Source organism: Phyllostomus discolor, chromosome 7 (assembly GCF_004126475.2).
Source record: "Phyllostomus discolor isolate MPI-MPIP mPhyDis1 chromosome 7, mPhyDis1.pri.v3, whole genome shotgun sequence".
NCBI classification, from domain to species: Eukaryota; Metazoa; Chordata; class Mammalia; order Chiroptera; family Phyllostomidae; genus Phyllostomus; species Phyllostomus discolor.
This window is the reverse complement of record NC_040909.2, coordinates 91,140,711-91,163,271: the sequence shown is the minus strand read 5'-3', so window position 1 is coordinate 91,163,271 and position 22,561 is coordinate 91,140,711. Positions and strand designations below refer to the sequence as shown.

The 22,561-nt window shown below is 37.3% G+C and overlaps 1 protein-coding gene across 1 annotated transcript in view; it reads right to left on the bottom strand.

Moving 5' to 3' along the window:
- Positions 1–22,561, bottom strand: part of RP1 (RP1 axonemal microtubule associated) — a 310,652-nt gene that overhangs the window by 162,011 nt on the left and 126,080 nt on the right. Inside the window, 1 exon segment of the mRNA XM_036031115.1 lies at positions 7,649–7,826. Coding sequence (XP_035887008.1) covers positions 7,649–7,826 — 178 coding nt within the window.

The window sequence follows — 22,561 nt, the reverse complement described above, 5'->3', positions numbered from 1 at the left end:
CTCCTTTTCTCACTTTCATAATTTAAAAAGAAATTGAAAATTATTGACCACAGCATAAAATAAAACATGGGATGAAAGTAAAATAATCAGAATTTTCTAGCTGAGAATACTAGCAAAAAGTATGTGTACCTAGAATTGAATGATTATTTTATTCACTTCATACAGTGTCTCATTATTACCAACAGTTTAGTAACATAAAGATCCACCAGATAGAAAGGCTACAACTCTATAGAGCACATGAGCATACATTTTTGTTTTATTAAACACCAGCTATTTAGAAAGTAAAACAGCTAAAACTTACACAATGACAATGTCATATTATTATGGCATGTATATTTTAAATCCATAAAGTTTATTTTATTATCTAAAACACAGGTTTGTAATATTTTTTCTAAACAAGATTTTATATATATATATATATATATATATAATCTAAACAAGATTATATATATATATATATATATATATATATATATATATTCAGGATGTGATGAATTGGATATGTGACAATATTTTATTTATATTTTGAAACTTAAATAATCTCAGCAGACTAGGTGAAGCATAAATAAATTTTCCAAACATATTTTAATAAAAACTTCCATAAGGCCTGAACTTGAAATCCCTCCAATTGTAATGAAAATGTAACAGTTGAACAGTATCTTCAGTCTTGCAGTTTTTCAGGTTATGAATACCCCAAGCCTCACAGTTTCTATACAGAAGATGGCTGATACCATAAAACTGGGCTGGAATCAGGGCAAGAGATTTATTGTGCATAATTACTGTGCATAATTTAAGTTTCTGTTATGATACTTATAGAACTCGGATATGTTCACTGTTACCTAGATGTTCTACAAAAAAGTTAACAGCATATTGAAGTTAATGGAAAGTCACAAGTAATCTTGATCCACAGGTCTTTAAATAATACCTACACAGTGTGGTCTCATTAAATGGAATTATAAAGGTGGGCTTATTATCTAGATCAACGGAAAGAATGAAATTCCAAATCATCCATACAACCAGATAATCCACTGACAACCTTCTCTGCAGACCCTGTATAGTAATGATCATGTGAATGAATGAAGTCAGATCTCTTCATAATTTCTTGTATATATCAATATAAGGTTCACAGCAATTACTATAAATGTAAACTCACAAACAACAGGATGCAGAAGTTTTGTAGCACAAGCTAGCTGGCACAGCCAAAATGGTAGTGAGGCAAAATGACTTTTATTATAACTTTTCAATATGCAGTTAATTAATTAAATCAAATCCTCACGACATTGTAGGTAAAGAAACCTAGTCACAGAGAAGTTAAGTGATATGTCCAAAATGATTAGAAGAAAGAATGAGAGGTATTGCTTGTCTTCCAGAAATCTATCAACTCTATTTAAATTGCAAGAGATGTACCAATCTGTTTCTTTGAAAAGATGGATAAAATCAATAAGACTTTAATCAGGTTAACTAAGAAAAAACAAAAAAGAGAGAAATCACTTACACCAGAAACAAAAGAGGAGGGGACATCACTACATATCTGAGGTCCATTAAAAGGACAGAGCAGGGCCTGGGCTGATGTGGCTCAGTGGACTGAGTGCCAGCCTGTGAACCAAAGGGTCGCCAGTTCAATTTCCAGTCAGTGCACATGCCTGGGTTGCAGCCCGAGTCCCCAGTTGGGGGCTCATTGGAGACAACCACACATTGATGTTTCTCCCTTTCCCTCTCTTTAAAATTAAATAAATAAAATATTAAAAAAATAAAAATAAAAGGACAGAGCAGTGCCTTCCATGGGCTCATGAGCCTTGCCAGACCAAGCAGCATAGAGAGAAGGTTTCTAAGGAGGCTGGAGGAAAACAGGTACCTGCCCCACAGGAAGATCTCCACTGGAGTCTCTTGAAATGCAGCCTTACTCTTCTCCTTCTACCATTATCTAATCCTTCAAGTCCCTTGATTGCTAAAGACGCCTGAAAATTTCAACTCTGTATTTCTGAACACTGTGAAAGTTTGCTGTTTTAAAAAAAACTGTGGAGTTGGACTGCTCTCTCTCTCTATACTGAAATACAAACAGCTCAAAACTTTCAGCAGTTTCAAGTAGGATATATTCTTCTTTTTTTTTTTTTTTTGGTATGGGGAAAGTTCACTTTATCATACATAGACAGCAAAGATTCTAAAAGTAATAAAATAATTTGGGGCACTACAAACTTTTAAATAAACATTCTGCAACTTCACAGAGTTCCTTCACACTTTCCAAGTCATTGATCCCTTTGAAAGCTAAAGGCCACGAGCTTCTTCCCACCTAGAATGCACACTTATGCATTCTACCCAATATGTATTTACTCAAAATATACTTTTAAATACTCAAAATTTTAAAAGGTTTACAGATTCAGACTAAAAGTTCTTACTGTGGTGCAATTTTATTCTCATAAGTTGTGTTAATTAATTTAATTGGGGACATGCTACTACATATGAAAATAAAACCCAGGTGTTCCAGATCTGAATCCAAATCCATTTTTGTGGCTTGTTCTTCACTGTTATAAGGAATAAGTTGACACAATAGCTGTTAAACATCTGCTTAGTATCTGGTTCAAGAGTTTCACATACCTTACAATCAATAGCTTTGTAAGGGAATTGGCAGCTCAAAGACAAGGTCCATTTCACCAAGATATTTGAATGTGTGTGAATGAGAAAAACTAGTCTTTCCTCCTGTGTGTCTTCTCTGCTTTCATATGGAAACTTTACTACTGAAACTTCTAGTCACCAAATATGTTGAGGTTTTCCCCACACCAAACCATTCTACAATACCAGCTGGGTGTTCTACATTTTAACTTAATTCTAACATAATCTACCTAAAGATAGCATCAGTTTATAGATTAAGGGCTCAGTCCCACAAGACTGTCCCCACTTCACATGTCAATTTCAAATCCAATTTGTCAGCTGTGCTTCCACCTAATAGGCTATAAACCCAAGGTTCCCACATACCCTTTCATCGGTTCCTTTAATTTGCTACAGCAGCTCACAGAACTCAGGGAAACACATTTACAAATTTATTAAAGACTCTGATAAAGGATACAGGATGAACTTGAAAGGGTCCTGACCACAGGAGCTTCTGTGGAGCTGGGGTACATAATACTCCTGGTACGTGGATGTGCTCACCAACCTGGATGCTCCCCAAATCTCAAACTGTTGGGATTTCATGGAGGTTTGCTCACATAAGCATGATTAACACCACTTCCTGCCCCTCTACCCTCTCTGAAGCTGGTGAGTGGGGTTAGAAATTCCAAGCTTCTAATCATAGCTTGATCTTTCTGATGATCAGTTTCCATTCAGGAGCCCACCCAGAGCTGCCTTAATAAAAAAAAGAAGCTCCTTGTGCTCTTACCAGTTAGGAATTCATAAGGGCTTTAGGAACCCTGTGTCAGGGGCAGGATCAGGGGCTCTGTGCCAGAACCAGGGAGCAAAGACCAATATATATACTTTCTATTTTTTGTCAACATTTTTGTTTTTCTGATATGGCATAAAATTAGGCATTACCTAGAAAATTAAGGAAAAACATGGGTAAAAGAAAGGACAAATATCTGTACGCACAGAATTTCCAATGGTGCACACCAATACAGCAAACAGCAGTCTTTGTAGACCAGCCATTCTGTGTGCTATCTTTTGTTCAAGCATGCAGAGTCTAATGATTAATTAGAGACAAAATAAATCCTTCAGAGGAGTTGTAGCAACTGATTCTGCAGGCACCCTTTCATTACAGTCCTAGGTGGGGGAAATAAACTTGTAGAAGTTGAAGGGCTCATGGGGCACACATGGATTTCTTTAACCTGGTGATTCTCATCTAGTGAAAGTGAGAAAATATTACTAAAATTGTATTCTGAAGAAATGTTGGTGCTTACTCAGAATTCTTAGGACTCACAATGCTCCAATAAAATTTCCATAGCAATGTCTCAGGCATTATTGTCTTTATGAAAACAAAAAGTTTCCTTACTATATTAGAAATGACATCTGTAGGGCTAACATCTCTTGGAACAGTCTATTTCTATACAAATGTAGACATTTATGATACTGGTGGTGAGATTCCCTAGATGAATAAGAACTTTTAGGCTAATCTGTATGTCTACAGTAACAGACGGAGAACTACTTTGTGGACTTTCAGTATCAATCTTCAGAGATTCTGAGATTATTAACAGGTAACACGTAAAACACAGTACTTCAAGGCAGCCCAAACCTTGAAAATGTCAGCCGAGGCCACGAAAGGTTACCTAACTTATAATGTTCCATTCTTGCTTGAAGGCCACGTCAACAGGTATTTCTATGTATAATATTTATACCACTTCCTATAAAATGGGCTTCGTGCCTTTAATTCTATTCATTGCTTCTTCCTACCAAATTCATGGGAGAGAAAATCTTAACCAAAGACTTTATCCATGTTCTTGAATTCTCAGATAATGACAAAACATTTATGAGCCATATATAATACATTGGACTAAAAATGTCACATCACTGCAAAATGGTGCTGTAGTCATTTTTGCAGATTGAAAACAGTCAGTGAGAAGGTATGGGGCTAGAAATTTTAAGTTTCCTTTTAATCTGAAAGTCTAGAATCCTTTGGAACACAGTAAATCCCCCTATTTTGCAGTTTTACTTTTCATGGATTCAGTTACCATGGCCAACATTATGATTGAAAAATTTCAGAAATAAATAATTCATATATTTTAAAATTTGGGGCCATTCTTCAAAAAATGATAAAATATTGGACTGCCCTGCTCTATGGCACCTAGGACATGGTTCATCCTTTTGTCTAGGGTTTCCCCATTGTATGGGCTACCTGATTGCTCATCACTTAAGGAACTGACTGTCAAATAGTGCAGTGTTTGTGATCAGATAATCCTTATTTTACTTAATGCCACATTCACATGACTTTTATTATAGTACAATGCTATAATTGTTCTATTTTATGTTATTGTTAATTTTTACTGTGCCTAATTCAGAAATTAAAATTTATCATAGGAAAAAACATAGTATAGATAAGGTTCAGTACTAACTGTGGGTTTAGGCATCCACTGGGCAGTCTTGGAATATGTCCCTCAAGGATAAGGGAACACTACTGAAGAGAAGCAATCTTTATAGTGCTGAGGTCTATAGCTTTATAATATACTTGAACAATCCTATTTATTGTTTTCAAGTGAAAATAGTTACCTGCAATGTAGGTCTACTTTTCAGTAGAACTTTCATAAATGTTAATTTAACTAACACAAATTTCCATAATTATCCTCATGGGTTAATCCAAATCCAAATAGAAAAAATTTATTAATCAAAGGAATTTTCATCTAATCCTAAGGATAATTTCTGAGAGCTAAGTATGATACCTGAGAGTCCAAAGTCAGGACAAGAGAAAGCTCTGTACAGCCAGGACAAACAGAAACCTCTAGGCAATTCCCCACAGGATGGACAACTAGTGCCAAAGCCACACTATGTGTATTGATGAAAATAATTTGTTTTTTAAAGTAAAAATCAAAAAACTATTTTATATATAAAAGACTGCAGCCCATTTTTTGTTTAAAATTATACTTTTAGTATATTTAGAGAAAAAGGCAGATAAATATATACAACAGACCTTCATAAAAATCATTAAAAATATATATCAAAATATAATTTTTATTTCTGGATAGATTACATGGGTAAATTGTCAAAAATTTACACAATTATATATATTGTAATAAAAATCATAAAGGGGAAATTTATATAAAATATTTATAGCTATCAACCAGTTTAATCAATATAAAATCAATCCTGGCCCAATTTTCTCTAAGCTTATAAAATTAAGTCACAATAACTGAAGATATTCAATTATTTTTCAAAAATATTTCTATAGTTTTGGTGCAAATAATAAGAGTACAGTCTCAAAAGGCAATAAAAATAGTATAAATACTTTTCAAAGTCATATGAAATAAAGTAACCTGTGCTTTTCAGTGACTGCTACAAAATAACAGCCTGTGAATGTTAGCTATTATTGCTGAAACAAGTACTTTCATAGGCACTTAACTCACTTAAATCTCCAGCAGCTCAACCGGGTAAATAGGAAAGATATTACTATTATCCTGGCTACATAGACACAGAAACAAAAGCTCTTTGATGTTAACACAGCTTGTACATAAAGAAGAAAACTCAAGTTAGTCATGTTCTGGTAAAGGAACTACATTGTAGAGCCTCTTTTGACAAACATGGCCTTTTATTATCTCTGTCATGTGTATTGTCACAAGTTATTTTTTCTTCTACTCATGTTCTTTTCTAATTATTCATACATATCTCTTTTTTCTCATCTTTTCTTCACTACCCCTTCTTTTGTATTAGTTTTCCTTTTTTCCTGTGCTCTTCCTACACAGTTGCTCTTCCATGTTAGCTATTTCTCACTGCTTCCTTCTACTTCACGCTGTATCTTTCTGCTGTCCCTAAAACCATCAGTTTCTCTCCATAGCTCCAGAGACAGATAGCATACCCATTGTGTTGAGTAGGAGAGCCTCTCTCTGCCAGCCTGTGGTGGTGTGGATGGCAGCAAGTTAAGGTGCACTTGCCCAACAATTGGCACACAATTTAAATATGGCAACTAAAGACTAAAAAGGGGTTGATGCAGATAACACAAAGGATAGGACCAGATATACCATCATGTTAAAATCAACCTCTTTTTACTCTTAGTTTAAAACATCTTCTGTACAATATTTTATATAAATAAATATGTAATATATATATAGGAGTGGACAAAAGTAGGTTTACAGTCATAATACAAGTAAATAATGACAATAATTAATAAATAATAATACAAGAATGAACACTCTGTTTCATGTACTCACAAATGTAAACCTACTTTTGCCACCCTATATAAATAATACCTATATAAATATAAAATACCCTACAGATTTTATATAAACATTAAATTACATATAAATAATAGGTAGTCTTTGATAAGAAAGAAGTTAAATATGAGTCAGACTGACTAAGAAAATCTTCCAGATTTTGAGAAAGTTAAAAATCCATGGGATTCTACCAAGAAAAAATTAAACTGCAAGCTATATTTTGAAATAATTTAAGAGCAGAACAGAGTTACCTCATTAACCTTGGTGTTCAAGCAAATACATACTAAGTTTAATTGTTTAACTAAAGGCTTCAGAACCTTATTTCAATTTGCTAGAGGCCCTGAACTTAAATATGAAAACCAGTTTTCTGTCTTACCCTTAAACTTTTTATCCAAATCCTATTTTTAATTCAAATACCTTTTGTGTTGATCTTTCCTATCTCCTTTTCTACTATGATTATTAAAAATTAATAGTAATGAGGCTGAGAATGTTTTCAATAGCTTCATCCTTCTCAGTGTACATGGAGATATCCTTAAATAGCAAAATATAAGCACGCAAACGCACACACACAAATGCACACACCCAATTTTTAAAACTATAAAGTAGTGTGATATAGCAAAAACTTCATACCTATCATTAAATATCAGAACCTGAGTTAAGTAGTCTTTGCTTTTTACTGCTTCTTGAATAACAACTATAAAAAGCCTAACAGCAGAAATTTCCTGAGAAAAAATATGATGAAACTATCACTGTACATAAACCATCACAAAGCAAAACAACAAAGTATTTCAAATTAAACGTACATTTGATGACTTGTGGATAGAAGAAAACATTCCCATTCTTGGTGTAAATAACTGCTTTTGCCTGTCCATCTGACTGAAGTCCAACAAACAACCCTGGGCTCTTTATAGATTCCAGGCTTACAGATGCATTTTCAAAGTTCTTCTTAATTTTAAAATGGCAGTCAATATCTCCTGTACCCTATAATCAATATAACATGATTTCATAAATATGAGCAAACACTGAAGGACAGAATTTAAAACCAATACTTCACAAGAATAAAATTTTGCCTCATTTTCAAAGCCTCATGACAAATCTAGAAACATATGCATAAATTTCCCAATGCACTTCACCCTATTGCATAAGATCCAGAACCAGAGACGACATAATTGGCTGAGGCAATGGTGTATACCTTGGAGAAAAGGGCTCTGAATCACAGAGAAACTTCAACTGAAGAGGATGGAGGGATGCTGTCTTTTGTTCCAGTGTTGTCCATCTTGATAGGTGAATAGAGAACAGTAAAATGTGAAAGTTTCCTTTTGGAAAATAATATAATGATGGAAAGAGGAAAATTCTTACCATAAGTTCATTTACATTTAAACATAAATCAATTTTCTGTGCTAGCCCATATTTTCTGGATTGAATGGTCACTAGTAAATCAAGTTCACATAAATTACTCAAAGACTGTATAGCAAAAATTCAAGAATGAGAAATCTAGAAGTAATCTATACAAAGATAATCAAAATCACCTTTCTCTTTTTACATCATTCATAATCTAATATTAGAAATTTCACATTTTTTCACATTTTATGGCCTTACAAACATTTTAAGATTTATGAGTTCAAATTTTGTGAGAATAAATTAAAATTTCCAGTAGCAACTCACATTATTTGTAAAAGACAATTGTGTTCTGATCTCTGTCCTCAAATGTGAGCTTCTTCTTTGTAAGAACCAAGTGTCTGTTGTCTGTCACTCTTTCATCATATAGATATGAATTAAGCAACTTCTATTTTATCTTGTTATGGATAAAATAAAACTCAGGCTTCGAATTATTCATATGCAACATAATAAATATACAAATAATAATGATAGCATGTAAGACCAACAGGATAGAGATGGATTCCTTGGATTTAAGAAGAGGAAAAAAAGGCACTAACATCAGGAGAATCAGGAAGGACTTCCTGGAGAACATGAAGCTAAGTTGAGTGTTAAATAACAACTAAGCTAAATAGAAGAAAGTGAGAGACAGTGGAAGGTAGGGAATTTCAGGAAGAGGGACAGTATGAACAAAAGTTGAGAGGCAACAGGCAGCATGGTGCATGATGAACAAGCTTTTTGATGTTGCTGCACAACAAAGAGACAAAGGTGAGTGCAGAAAGGTCATATCAGTCTGTGTCCAACTGGACCCAAGCTCTTCAGTTTCACTGTTATTTCCCAAATTTCGGGCCCATATCACCTCATGTCTTAATCACTACAACCACTAGCTGAAGTAAGGATAATATTGTTGGCATATTAAACCAATATATTTCCATTGCTCCTTGTTAGCAGTCTCTCCCACCTACTGGGTCAATAAAGCTCACTGTGTCATGAGTAAGTAGGATGTAGCCTAGAACAAATAAATCTTTGTCCAACTTTGAATTCCCAAATAGAAGGGTTTTAATAACACTTTACCAAATACAAAATCAGAAGAAATATGTTTTTAATTTGAAAAACCAAGCTTTTTTCAGAGATAAAATAGTTGTCAGAAGAAATTCCAAAATTTGATTTTATATATTAGAGCCAAGCCTGGAGGACTAGACACCATAGAATTTACATGATAAAGCTACTGAAAGGTATATACTATATATGACATAGAGAATATTTCCACCCTACAAAAAGAGGAAAATCCCATCTAGTGCTAGGAGAAGGAGGCAAGAGGTAAATGGCCTAGAAAAGAAAATGAATGCCCTCAATCAACTTCAAACCCCAACTGAAGTTGATTCTTGGTAATGCGAAGAAATAAAAAGCAGTGAAATATTCATATATTTTAGAGTAAAAACCTTATGAACTGAGGGGCTACCTCAAGAAATTTATAAATTTCCCTTAGAAAATCCTAGTATTCTGCATAGTACCAGGGTAACATGGGGCTATCCAGGAGAACTAGAAATGTATAAGGGAGAAATCATAGCAGTAGACACTGATATAGCTTCCTAGCTACTATACAGCCCACATGAAAAAAATCACAGGGTACTGAAATTATCCTATTCCCCAATGGCAGGCCTAAGTACTGAGAAAACATGTGACCTGGAAAAGGGGTAGACTTGCTCTAAGTTGGCCAGAGTTGGAAACCTTGAGATCAAAGGCTAGATAGGCATCTCAACCCCCATGATTTTGCTCAAAATATTCAGACTAAAATACATGTCAATAAGAAACCAAATAAGCCATACTACAGCAGAGACAAGTGTGGGCCTGAAGAAGAGCTATGTCCAGTGGTCCTTAGCCATGATGTTTTTTAAGACTTTTGAACCTAGGTACCATCTAAGGATGAAAGAAAAGAGAAAGAATAAAATAAAAGGAACCCTGGCATTACTGATCTATAAAAAACTGACTTTTGAACTGGATAGAAATGAAGATAACACACACATGCATTATTTTGGCTAAAAAAGTTAATCAACTGAACTAAGCATACTGAAACATGCTAGTATTTCAGGACAAACTGTATGCTTTTGAGTCAAATTGTGCTTTGTTATAGAAATCTCATAGTTATTCTTAAAAACTTGAGGTTCTCTATAAACTAGTCCATCTCCTACATAAAGGCCAGATTTAAGAACTCTGATATCCTTATCAGCCCACCATCTGCTCAGACTTAGAACAGATATCCTATTAAAAATGGGTGACATTTTACATAAAAGAGCAGTCAATTGTCCATCACTCACACAATTGAAAACCCTTGCCCGAACGCATCTCTTTCCTTATCAACTCTGAATTTCATAGTTAACCTCTTATGGCACTTTCACACTTTAGTGTAATTATTGATTACATGTTTCTGATCTAGATCAAAATCTCCCTGAGGAGAGGGGGCATGTCTTACTATATCAAATACAAAATTAGCAATGCTCAGTTTCTACTCTTCAGTGGAAACTCAATAAATCTTAGCTCTAAAGGAAGTTCTTTTGTGTTAATTTTTAATCTCATAATTTGTTCAGGTAATGTCTTTTCCTCTTTATTTTGATAATTGAAAATGGTATTATTCCCTCTGAAGTCACTATTCCAGGGATGGAGTTCAGGACATACTACCTCAAAAAATGACACCATGGTATCTTGAATATTTCAAGCTGAGGGAAGTTGTAAACTAGAGGGTACAGAAAGGATTTCCTGACTTTCTCCTGAAGCAGGTCATAAGATCTTCATATAAGAGGTAGCCTCCCTATACCAAGAGGAAAGGAGCAACATTATCTTTGAAGACAGAGGGACATTAAGAGGAATATGGGTGAATAGGTCTTTCTCTTTTCCCCAGTTTACTACACTTAGTTCAGAGCCTCTTCTGTCCTCACATTTTTCTATAGCTCTCCATTCTTAAACAAACCTAGCATAAAAACACTAAAGTTTAAATACTCCTTTAGGTCTTCATTTCCTTGAGAAGGTTCCTGTATCACATAAAACTTAAATTACATAAATTTGTTATGTTTTTCTCTTGTAAATGTATCATTTGATATGTTTTTTCCCCTATACAGGAAATTTCTCATGATTCACCTACTCTACTCAAGTCAATCTGCCTCTCCTGAGCCCTCGCCTAAGCAGTCAAACTATAACTTGAATTGAATTACTAATTTTCTATTGTTCTCTAGGTCACTGATGTGTGCATATTTGTTTCATCAGACAGACTGCAAGAACTTGAGAAATCATATCATTTTTAACCCTTGTTTAAGCACTATTAGTGAAAAGAATGAAAATAAAATTTAAAACAACTACATTCAAAAATAATAAGCCTTTGGTGTTTCTTTTATTTCCTTTTCTTATTTTATTTAAAAATCTCTGCCTTTTCACTAGTCCAAATACAAACAGATTAATAAGATGAATATGGGAAGTTAAAAACAGGCCACTATAATCAAAACAGTCTTGTACTGGCATAAGAATAGACTTATAGATCAATGGAAGAGAATAGAGAGCTCATAAAAAAATCCATGTCTCTTCTGTCAATTAATATTTGACCAAGGGGGCATGAGCATACAATGGAGTAAAAATAACCTCTTCAATAAATATTATTGGGAGAACTGGACTGGACTGGTACAAGCAAAAAAATGAAACTAGACCACCAGCTTATACCATATACCAGAATAAATTCAGAATGGATAAAAGAGTTAAATGGAAATTGTGACATCATAAAAGTCCTAGAGGAAAACACAGGCAGCAAAATGTAAGATATTATAGCAATATTTTTGCTGATATATATCCTAAGAAAGGAAAATAAAGGAAAAAATAAACAAATGGGGCTACATCAAATTAAAAAAGCTTTTGCATGGCTGAAGAGACAAATATCAAAATGAAAAGGGAACTGAGTGCATGGGAGAACATATTTGCCAGTGAAACATTGGACAATGGGTTGATCTCCAAAATATTCAAAGAACTCATAAACTCAACACCAGGAAGACAAATGACCCAATTAAAAAATAGGCAAAGGACTTGAATAAACACTTTCTCAAGAAGGACATACAGATGGCCCATAGACGTATGAAAAGATGCTCAACATCATTAGCCATCAGAGAGATGCAAATCAAAACCACAATGAGATATAACCTCACACCAGTCAGAATGGTCATCACTAATAAATCTAAAACAACGAGTACTGGCAAGGATGTGGAGAAAAGGGAACCCTAGTTCCATAAAGGTGGGAATGTAGACAGGTACAGCTGCTGTAGAAAACCATATGAAATTTACTCAAAAAGCTAAAAATGGAACTACCTTTTGACCCAGCAATTCCACTGCTAGGAATATACCCTAAGAATCCTGAATCACCAATTCAAAAGAACTTATGCACCCCTGTCCACAGCTGCACTGTTTACAGTAGCCAAGTGCTGGAAATAGCTTAAGTGCCCATCAGTAAATGAGTGGATCAAAAAGTGGTGGTGTATTTAAACAGCAGAAAGAAAGGAGGAACTCCTCCCTTTTGCAACAATGTGAATGGAACTGGACAGCATTATGCTCAGTGAAATAAGCCAGGAGGTGTAAGACAAACACCGTATGATCTCACATATAAGAAGAATTTAATGAACAAAATAAACTAATGACCAAAGTTGAACCACAGACATGGAAACATAGAGCAGACTGACAGTGACCAGGGTGGAGGCGGAAGGGGATAATGGTGGAAAGAAGAGGAAAGCACTAGTTAAAGAGCATGTATGAATGACCCATGGACACAAACAACAATGTGGGGATTGACTGTAGGGGTGAGGTGGGTAGGATGGGTGGGGGATGAGAAAGGGAGAAAAATTGGGACAACAGTAATAAAGTAACAGTAAAGATATTAAAAATGTATTGAAATAAAATATGATGTAGAGTTTATCTTTAAAAACAAGGATTTCAAGAATTGGACTGTTTGAGCAAAATGCAGGTTGTGTAAGGAGAACATTGATGCTAATAAACACTTCTTTCTCTTCTAAAAAACAGAGATAGATTCAGTACAAAGGGTCATGTTGTAGTCTGTGTGTTCTCCTACACATTAACAACAAACACCAACTGGCAAAGCCATGTTGGAATATTTGATACAAACATCTCTGCAACCTAAAGTAACACTTATGCCCATTTCCCTCCACCTGGCTCTATTGCAGAAAGATTACTTACTAGTTGCTATCACCAAGTGATATTTTAACTTTTCATTCATTCAACATTTGTTGATAACCTACCAAATGTCAGGCCTTGTTGAAGAGTTTAAGATATTTTTTTTAAAGATTTTATTTATTTATTTTTAGGGAGGGAAGGGAGGGAGATAGAGATAGAGAGAGAGAGAGACATCAATGTGCGGTTGCTGGGGGTTATGGCCTGCAACCCAGGAATGTACCCTGGCTGGGAATCGAACCTGTGACACTTTGGTTCCCAGCCCGCGCTCAATCCACTGAGCTATGCCAGCCAGGGCTTGAGTTTAAGATAATTTAATAAATAAAGCAAACAAGAATCTCTCCTCTGTGGTACCCACATTCTAGTAATAAGTATTCTATATACTGGAGCATTACTAATGCTATTCATCCACCTTTTCCAGAATGTATCCCTTGACAATTTATTGCTGTATTAAAGCTTGTTTTCTCCTAAGTGGGGAGAAAATCTTTGTTGCTATCCTAAGTTCCTCTGTATATTCATTCTTCAAGTCATGCTGTAGAGATAAAAGTTAATGAATAGACCATGGACTACAATAACAGTGAAATGTAAGACCATTTGCTAGGAAATTCAAACCAAATAACTTATCTCATAATTTTATTAAATTGAGTTTATTTGCCCTGGCTGGTGTAGCTCAGTGGACTGGGTACCGGCCTGCAAACCAAAGGGTCAAGGGCTTGAATCCCAGTTGAGGGGACATGCCTGGATTGCTTGGCCAGTTCCTCATAGTGGGGATGTGAGAGGCAACTGCACATTGATGTTTCCCTCCTTTCCCCTCTCTAAAAATAAATAAATAAAATCTTTAAAAATAAAAAGTAAAAATAAAAATAAAATGAGTTTATTTAACATTTTTTATTACATAAAACATGATTTAGACTTCCAGTTCCAAGTTCTGTATGTAAGAAGCTCAGAAGTCACCACACCATCTTAACAAGTAAAAAGCTAAACATACTGAAAAATCAACAACTCTCTTCGGATCTGTAAGAAAAGTGAGAACACAGAATAACTGTGGTCCCAAAGACTGGAGAGAGAGATAGACAAATACAGGGAGTCACTGCTTACTGGAGCAGAGACTCACCAGCAGAAACCAGCAGAAACTGGTTCCCTCATTAGGGAACCAGTTCCTGGTACAAAATCTGAACTGTAATTGATGAATTGCTGGAAACTCAGTGTGGACAAGTCTAAGAGTTAAAATTCCAGGAGGAGCCAGTCATAAAGGGGACCCACACATTTTGGACTTTTACCTCCAGAGTCATAACCATGTTCCCACAGTAAATAGCAAAGAACAATCTCCTTGTGAGGGAAAGGAACTATTCTGAAATATACCTCAACACTCTGTTCTTAACAGGGACAACCCATAGGAAAAACTAGTCAACCAAAGCCTAAATGTTTGGGGTTATATTAAAACTTAAACTGGCCTGAAGGAAGGGAAATACCTCCCAGCCCACTCTAGCGAACCCAGAACTGAAAGCCCTTGTTAAGTTCACAATCCTGAGGCATAGGCTTACTAAACATTTGATTTATCATTTTTAATTTAAAAGTCTTTTGTTGGCAGTGATGATAAACTTTGGTTCTTGAATTCACCCAGGACAGAATTCAAGAACGCTAGTGCAAGAGAAAGTTTATTTAGCAAGCAAAGAAAAAGTTCACTGGAAAGAAAGAATTGAGTGGGTGGTTCAAAGAGCTGCTTTGGCCTTATAGAAATAAAGTTACAGATTCAGAAAAAGTGAGCCAGGTGAGCTGCATGGATTCAGGAAACAATAGCTACAGATGCATTAAGAAGGTCCCTGAGTACTTAGCAGGTATAAAGCAAAGACACATGCCTAAGAATAGAAGGGAGGTAAGGCACAGGCATGCTCTAGACAGAGCTTCCCTAGGTCCTTTGACTTAAGGGGTTTTATTTGTTTTCTAAAGGTAAGAATTTTAGGGGAGCATCTCTATAGAATATTCATCAGCTTTTTGAGCATGTCCTTTCAGGGTTGGATCTCTGTTGATCTGTCTGCCCTATGGTGGGGGGTAATTTGTCATCAAATCTGACCCTGTCAGTCATAGTGTCACTTCATCTGGTTTTGCTATTTTTCTGGGCCTGAGCTGGAACATAACTGAGGCCTAGATGTTATCTCAAGTTTGACCAAAAATGGTTTCTCCCAATGGGAGCTCCCAGGCCTCCCAGACTGGGGGCTCTGTTCCTACCATTATGTGATACTGATCAGAATCTCATTGTCCTGAGGGCTTAATGCTTAAGTGGTCCTGCAAGGAAAAAGGAGGGAGGTGAGTCAGAGTGCTGGATGAGACTAATTTGAAGCAACTATCTATCTCAGTTCCTCCATTCCACTTGCCAAGGAGTTCCACTTTCCCAAATTTACTATCCTGCCTCACTTTCAGTAAATTTTGTACTTTTCAACCCACTGCTCTAGCATTGTGTGTATCTAGCCTACCTGTATGCTTCATATACAACTTTCTAAAAATATGAATTATCTTTAAGTTATGTGCATATGTAGAAATATATTTTGAGCAAAGAGGCAAAATTAGATAAATCTGGAATGAAAATATTTCCTCTTTTCTACAAACTAAACTCTTGCCCATGACCAAAAATCCTGCTAGTGTGAGCTGTGTCTGCGTATACATGCGTCTTTGGTATACTGATCATGCTTAACTTATTTTTCCTACAACTCCTACTCCTTTTCTTCCTTTGCATTCATATTTAGTGACAAGTTCTGCACATGTTATTTTGAGGCTTGTTTATTTCTATAAATTAACAACCTTACGATTGTTTTTAGCAAATTGCATGCTATTTGTTGCAAATTTGAATCTCTGCTACATCAAAATCTATTAAAGTGATTTACTTCTACAGCATAACAATTTAATGATAACAGAAATAGAAACATTTGTTATAAGATCAGCATCATTTCATTTGAACACAAGTATGTTTGCCTATAAGAAATGTTTCCAAATATACAATGGCAGACACCCTGGAAACATTAATGCTTTTATTCAATTTAATTTATACAATAAAATGTTTGTTGAGCAGTTAGCTGGACTGAGGCACTGTTAGGTATTTAAGGAATGGCAATGGCTTGGTCATACCTTACATTAAAGGTTGAACGCATCTTAAATCCCTTTGGAGATGATAAGCAAGCCTTACTATAGCTTCCAACCACGTGCAAGTGCGAGCAGTTAAGATGATTGTTCTATTGTGTTTTCAAGAGTAAAGTCACTCTAGCCTAGTGTTTTACTGTCAGATACAGTGAAAGTGAAAAATAAAATGCCTGTTATATGTCGATACAATTTCTTAAGACCAAGAAAGCATATGCATTTTAACTAAAAGAGATCCACAACCCAAATTTCAGATAGAGAATTTTAGTCAACCGTATCACTAAACGAGTTATAATATAAAGAATGTAATTACAAAGATGGTGGCTGAGTAGGAGGAAGCTGAGCCCACTCACTTGTGCCCCGAGAATGGATTTTTGGCTCATCTTCTGATAAGTGACCTGGACAATGAATGGAATCTCAGCTGATACGAATTTTCGAAGGCAACGAGTACAGAGGATGCTTTGCACTATCCAGTAAGAGATTTTATAAGTTGAGGGGGAAATGCCCTGTGCAAGGTGCCTGCAGCAGAGAAGAGATAAGTAAGAAAATGCAGCTTTGTGGCTCCCTCCCCTTCCAAAGCAGGATGCTGGTCCCACACAGGGAAACTGCCAACCTTAATTGGGAGACACTTGGAAAGATAGACAAAGTCTGGGAGACTTAGGCTACACACACACAGTGAGCAGGACATCCATAGCTGCAGTGCCATCTGGGAGAATTCCAGAGAGAAACTCTATCTAGAACTGTGGGAGGCAGTGGCAGGCTTTGGCCATCCCTGCCCAGAGAGACTTTGTGCTATCTGGGGAGATGGAGCACATGAAAACTGGCCCAAGGCTCAGTGCTGCAGTGAGCAGGCCACATAGAGACTCTTTTAAAAGAGGAGCTGAGGCAAGACTTGAGATTCAGCGAGGATCCTGTGCTTGCATGTGCACACATGCAGCAGCTCTTCCTTGCAACAGAGAAACCAGAGTGAAAGTGCAGTTCGGTCCCACTGAGTCCAGCTGAAAGTAAGACCAGAAAGTGTCACACTAAAGGGACTGTAGGACCTGACCCAGCACAGCTGTTGAGAGGTCAGGCCTAAGTCTACTACAAGTGCAGCAGGCTGGGGTCTGCACAGCTAAGAACTGAACGCCTGAGATTTGTAGCAGCCAGGCAGATCCCATCACAGGCAGGTGTGCCCAACCCCCACCTGCAGGATTGCAGGCTCTATAGATCAGGAGCCCCTGGCTTAGTGCATATTAGCAGGGGAAAGAAGGAGGAGCTCTGCAAGAACCTTTTCCAAACTTCTATAAGACACTGTGAACTACACTGGATTCTCCAGACCTGATTCACTGAAACCAGGAGAGCAGAGAAATTAGAGACTGGCATAACAAAAGGTGTTCAGGCCCTTGTTCAGCCTCAGTTATTAGAGCTGCTGCCAGTGGCAAGCAGGAAAGAGCTGCCCCTTTTGCACAGATTGCCCCTGACAGGAAACAGACAGCTAATACACCAGAAACCATACATTATTGGACATAATTTGGGACAGACAAAGACATGTAGCAAGAGGGAGGGAAAACACTCCCACCATCTTCCCTGAAGACTGAACAGCACCCACCAGGGGTGATCCAAGGATACCACCCTCCTGATCACACCAGAAGTCCCCTCTGGAGGCATTTGAAAGTGGTACTGTCTGTGCTCTCGAACATTAGGCAAACCACTCCTGGGCCTTATGCTGATGGAATGCCCTTGTGCTGGGCAGAACAGTGGGAACCTGCCCAGCCTGAAGGAGACAGGCTCAAACTGTGAATCACTCGCAATCTCAAACAGGCTGCTCAGGGCTAAACTAGGACACCACCTCACATTACCAGGGAAGGATCCAGAAACAGAAGACTATGGCAAACACCAGACTCTTCTAAGATGAATTCCACCACAGTCTTCTTTATTATGCAACTATTTTTTTCTTGTATAGCTTTTTAACATTTTTATTTTATTTTAAATTTGTTCCTATTATTTTACTACTTTTAATTTCAGTTTATTTCATATCTCATATTTTACTCCTCCTCTTACTCCATTTTGTCTTTTTCCTTCCCCTTCATTTTTCCTTTAAATTTTATTTTTTCTTTCTCCAACTTGTTTCTATTCCACATTATTACTGTTTCTCCTCTCTCCTTTCACCCTCTCAAAACAATTTTTCTTCCTATTAGTTATTTCACGTTCCTTTCCCCATTTTTATATCCTTATTCTCTCTCCACCTTTATTAATCTTTGCTCATTGGTTGTTGATATGGGGGTGGTTGTTGCATTTCTTCATTTTATTCCTAGATGCTCATTATTTTTGTATTTCAAATTTCAAATTTTACTGTTCCCTACTTCTACTTATTTTGCCTTCCTTCTTCCCTTTCTTTTTACATTTTAAATTTTACTTTTTCCCTCTCTTAGCCTGGTTCCCATTCCTCACTCTTATTATTTCTTCTCCCTCTATCCTCTCAAAATCAAATTTCTTTCTTTTAGGTATCTCATAAGCTTTTTCTTCTTTGTTTCTTCTTTTTATTTCCTTACTGCCTTCATTAATCTTTGCTCATTTGGCATTGGTATTTCTGGGTGTATGTATTTATTAATTTTGTTCCAATTTATTTAATATTTTAAAAATTTTTCTTAAACCTCATATTATACTCTTCCCTTTTCTTACTTCATTTTGCCTTCTTCCTTCTGTTTTTATTTACAATGTAAATGTTCATTGCTTTCTTTCTTTGCCTTGTTTCTATTCCCTGCTCTTATTATTCCTCCTCCCTCTACCCTCTCAATATCATTTTCCTTTATGTTATTCACCTCATATTTGTTTCTCCTTTCTTATAATAGTCTTAATCTCTTTCCACCTTTATTAATATTGGCTTATTTGTTGTTGATAGTTTGGTTGTGGGTGAGGGTTATTTTTGCAGGTGTGGATTTGGTTTCCTGGGTTGTATTGTTTTGTTCTGGCAGCACCTGTACAACTGCATACAAGACATGGTGGGCATTGTGACACTCAGTAAGCCAACTGGAGGGAAGAACTCACCAAAGAATGACCCAACAACAACCAAAACCCAATGACAATGAGAGAGCCTACATAAACAGCATAAAGGACATCCCAAGAATATCCAGCATGAGAGATCAGGAAGACTGCACCACTAATTCCCACAGGTCTCCTACCACATAAGTTCACCCCACAAAGACAGGATGTCAAAGAAGATCAATCTTATGCCGAAATAAACAAGAAGAGTTATCTAAAGTGGGAAGACAAAGAAACAACCCCGGAGAGGAGAGGAGAGGAGAGGGTGCTAAATGAAAGTGAGACAAGAAATCTATCAGACATAGAATTCAAAATAATGCTTATCAGGATGCTCAAGGCATTCAGTAAGAATGACAAGAAACTCTGGGGAAGCTACAAGGAACTTACTGGTAACTACATCAGCATGAAAAAGGGCATAGAAACTATGAATGTGAGCCAGGCAGAAAAGAAGAATATGATATTTGAAATGAAGTATACATTAGAAGGAATTAAAAGCAGGGTAGATGAAGCAGAGGATCAAATCAGCGAGATGAAGGACAAGGTAGAAAAAATAAAAACCCAGACAGAGCAACAAATGAAAAAAGACTCAAAAAGAACAAAGACAGTTTAAGGAAGCTGCAGGATAACATAAAAGATAATAATATTCATATCATAGAGATACTATAAGTAGAAGAAGAGGATCAAGGGACAGAAAACCTGTTTAAAAAGTAATGACAGAAAATTTCCTTAACTTGATAAGAGAAAAAATGATGCAAGTCCAGGAAGCACAGAGGGTCCTCATCAAGATAAACCCAAAAAGCCCCACCCCAAGGCACATCATAATTAAAATGGCAACATTTAAACACAAAGAGAGAATCTTAGAAGCAGCAGGGAGAAACAGGAAGTAATATACAAGGGAGACCCAATAAGGCTAGCAGCTGACTTCTCAACAGAAACACTCCAAGCCAGAAGGGAATGGCATGAAATATTCCAAGTAATGAAAACCAAAGGTCTGCAATCATGACTACTCTACCCAGCAAGCCTCTCAGTTAAAATGGAAGCAAAATAAGGAGCTTTCCAGACAAAAGAGGCTAAAAGAGTGCATCTCCACCAAATCAGCATTACGAAATATGCTAAAGGGACTGCTTTAAAGATGAAGGAAAAGAGTGAGAGAGTGAGAAACAGAGGTACAAAGGGGAAAAATGCAATGAATAAATAGCTATCAGTGTTAACATTAAATGTAAACTGATTAAATGATCCAATCAAAAGACACTGGGTAGCTGAATGGAGAAGAAAACACAACCTGCATATAGCTGCCTACAAAAGACACAAATCAAAACAAAAGGCCTATACAGGCTGAAAGTGAAGAGCTGAAAAAAATATTCTAAGCAAACTGACATGAACAAAAACCACAGGTAGCAATACTTATATCAGACAAAATAGACTTCAAAAACAATGTTATAATATGGAACAAATAAGGTTACTACATAATACTTAAGGGAGTAGTCCAAGAGAGGATGTAATCTTTGTAAACATATATGCACCCAACACAGGAGCACCGCAAAAAATAAGGAAAACATTGGAGGACTTCAAGAAACATATCAACAGCAACATGGTCATTTAGGGGATTTAACACCTCACTGTTAACAATGGGTAGAGCCTCCAAACAAAAAATCAAAAGCATATTGTGGCATTGAATGACACTCTAGATTCAAATGGATTTAAATGACTTATACAGAATCTTTCAACTCAAAGAAGCAAAATATACATTTTTTTTCAAACACATATCAAACATTTTCAAAGCTACACTACAAAACAAACCTCAACAAATACAATAAAACTGAATTAACATCAAGCACCTTCTTGGATCACAATGGCTTGAAATTAGAAATCAACCTCAAGAAAAAAACTCAAAAACACTCAAGTACATGGAGACTGAATAACATATTATTAAATAATGATTGAGGGGGGTCTAAGATGGCGGCTTTACTCTAGGCAGCGTTTTTCTCGGCTTCTGTGAAGAGGAGAGAAACTCGCGGATCGGTGGAGAAACAGAGCAAGTGGACTAGGTTACCGAATCACTTTTGAAAGCAGGACATCAAAAGTTATTGCACTCACTGGAAAACCAGACAGTAAGAAGTCTGCTACAGGACAAAAGGGGCCTAGGGATCAGCACGGGGTCTAGGGGTGTGCAGACCCCAGGTCCGCCCGGGGTGCTCCAGGGTCTGCCCCAGGGCGCCCGAGAGAGAGAAGCCGCTGCTCCCTCCCCGGAATACTGGGGGTGAGCAACTCCAGGGGAGAACGTTGCTAAAAGGAACAGATTGGACAGTTGGACTGGGAAAAAATAGCCCAAGGACGGTGAACACCCGCCCAGAGGCCTGGGAGGAGTGAGGGACACTAGCCGACAGGACCCGGGGCAGCCTGGAAGAGCGCCCGCACCCCTAGCCCGGTGGAAGTGCAGATCCGTGGAGAGCACAGAGCCGGGCCGGCTCCGCTCGGGCCCCATAGGGAGGCCTGAATCACGCGCTGAGATCCCGGGAGGGACGTGGCACTTGGTGCGTTTCTACAGTAGTGGCTCAGAGATTTCCAACCAGCCTGACCCGGGGAGCAGGGAAAGGCACCCCACACCTGGGCGCAGTGCGGTTCGGTGGGGAACATGGAGCTGGAAACTGCTTGGCGTGCCCCGACAGGATGACTGACTCTCGCGCGCTTTGATGCTGGAAGGGACGCAGCGAGGCGCTTAGGGCGATCCTAGACCCCGAATCTCAAAAGTTTGGGGGAGGGGTGCGCCCTTTTATGATTCCCAGGGAGGGCGCAGTGAATCCAAAAATGTTGCAGGTGCCTCCCGGGATCATAGAGCTGGAAACCTGCAGGACCCCGGAGTCCGGAAGAACGTGGAAGTGAGATCCAGAGAGCTGGTGTGTGCTGGAGCGCCTAGGCTTCCTGACAAACCAGCTGAGGTCTGGCTGGGAGAGAGAGAAGGATTT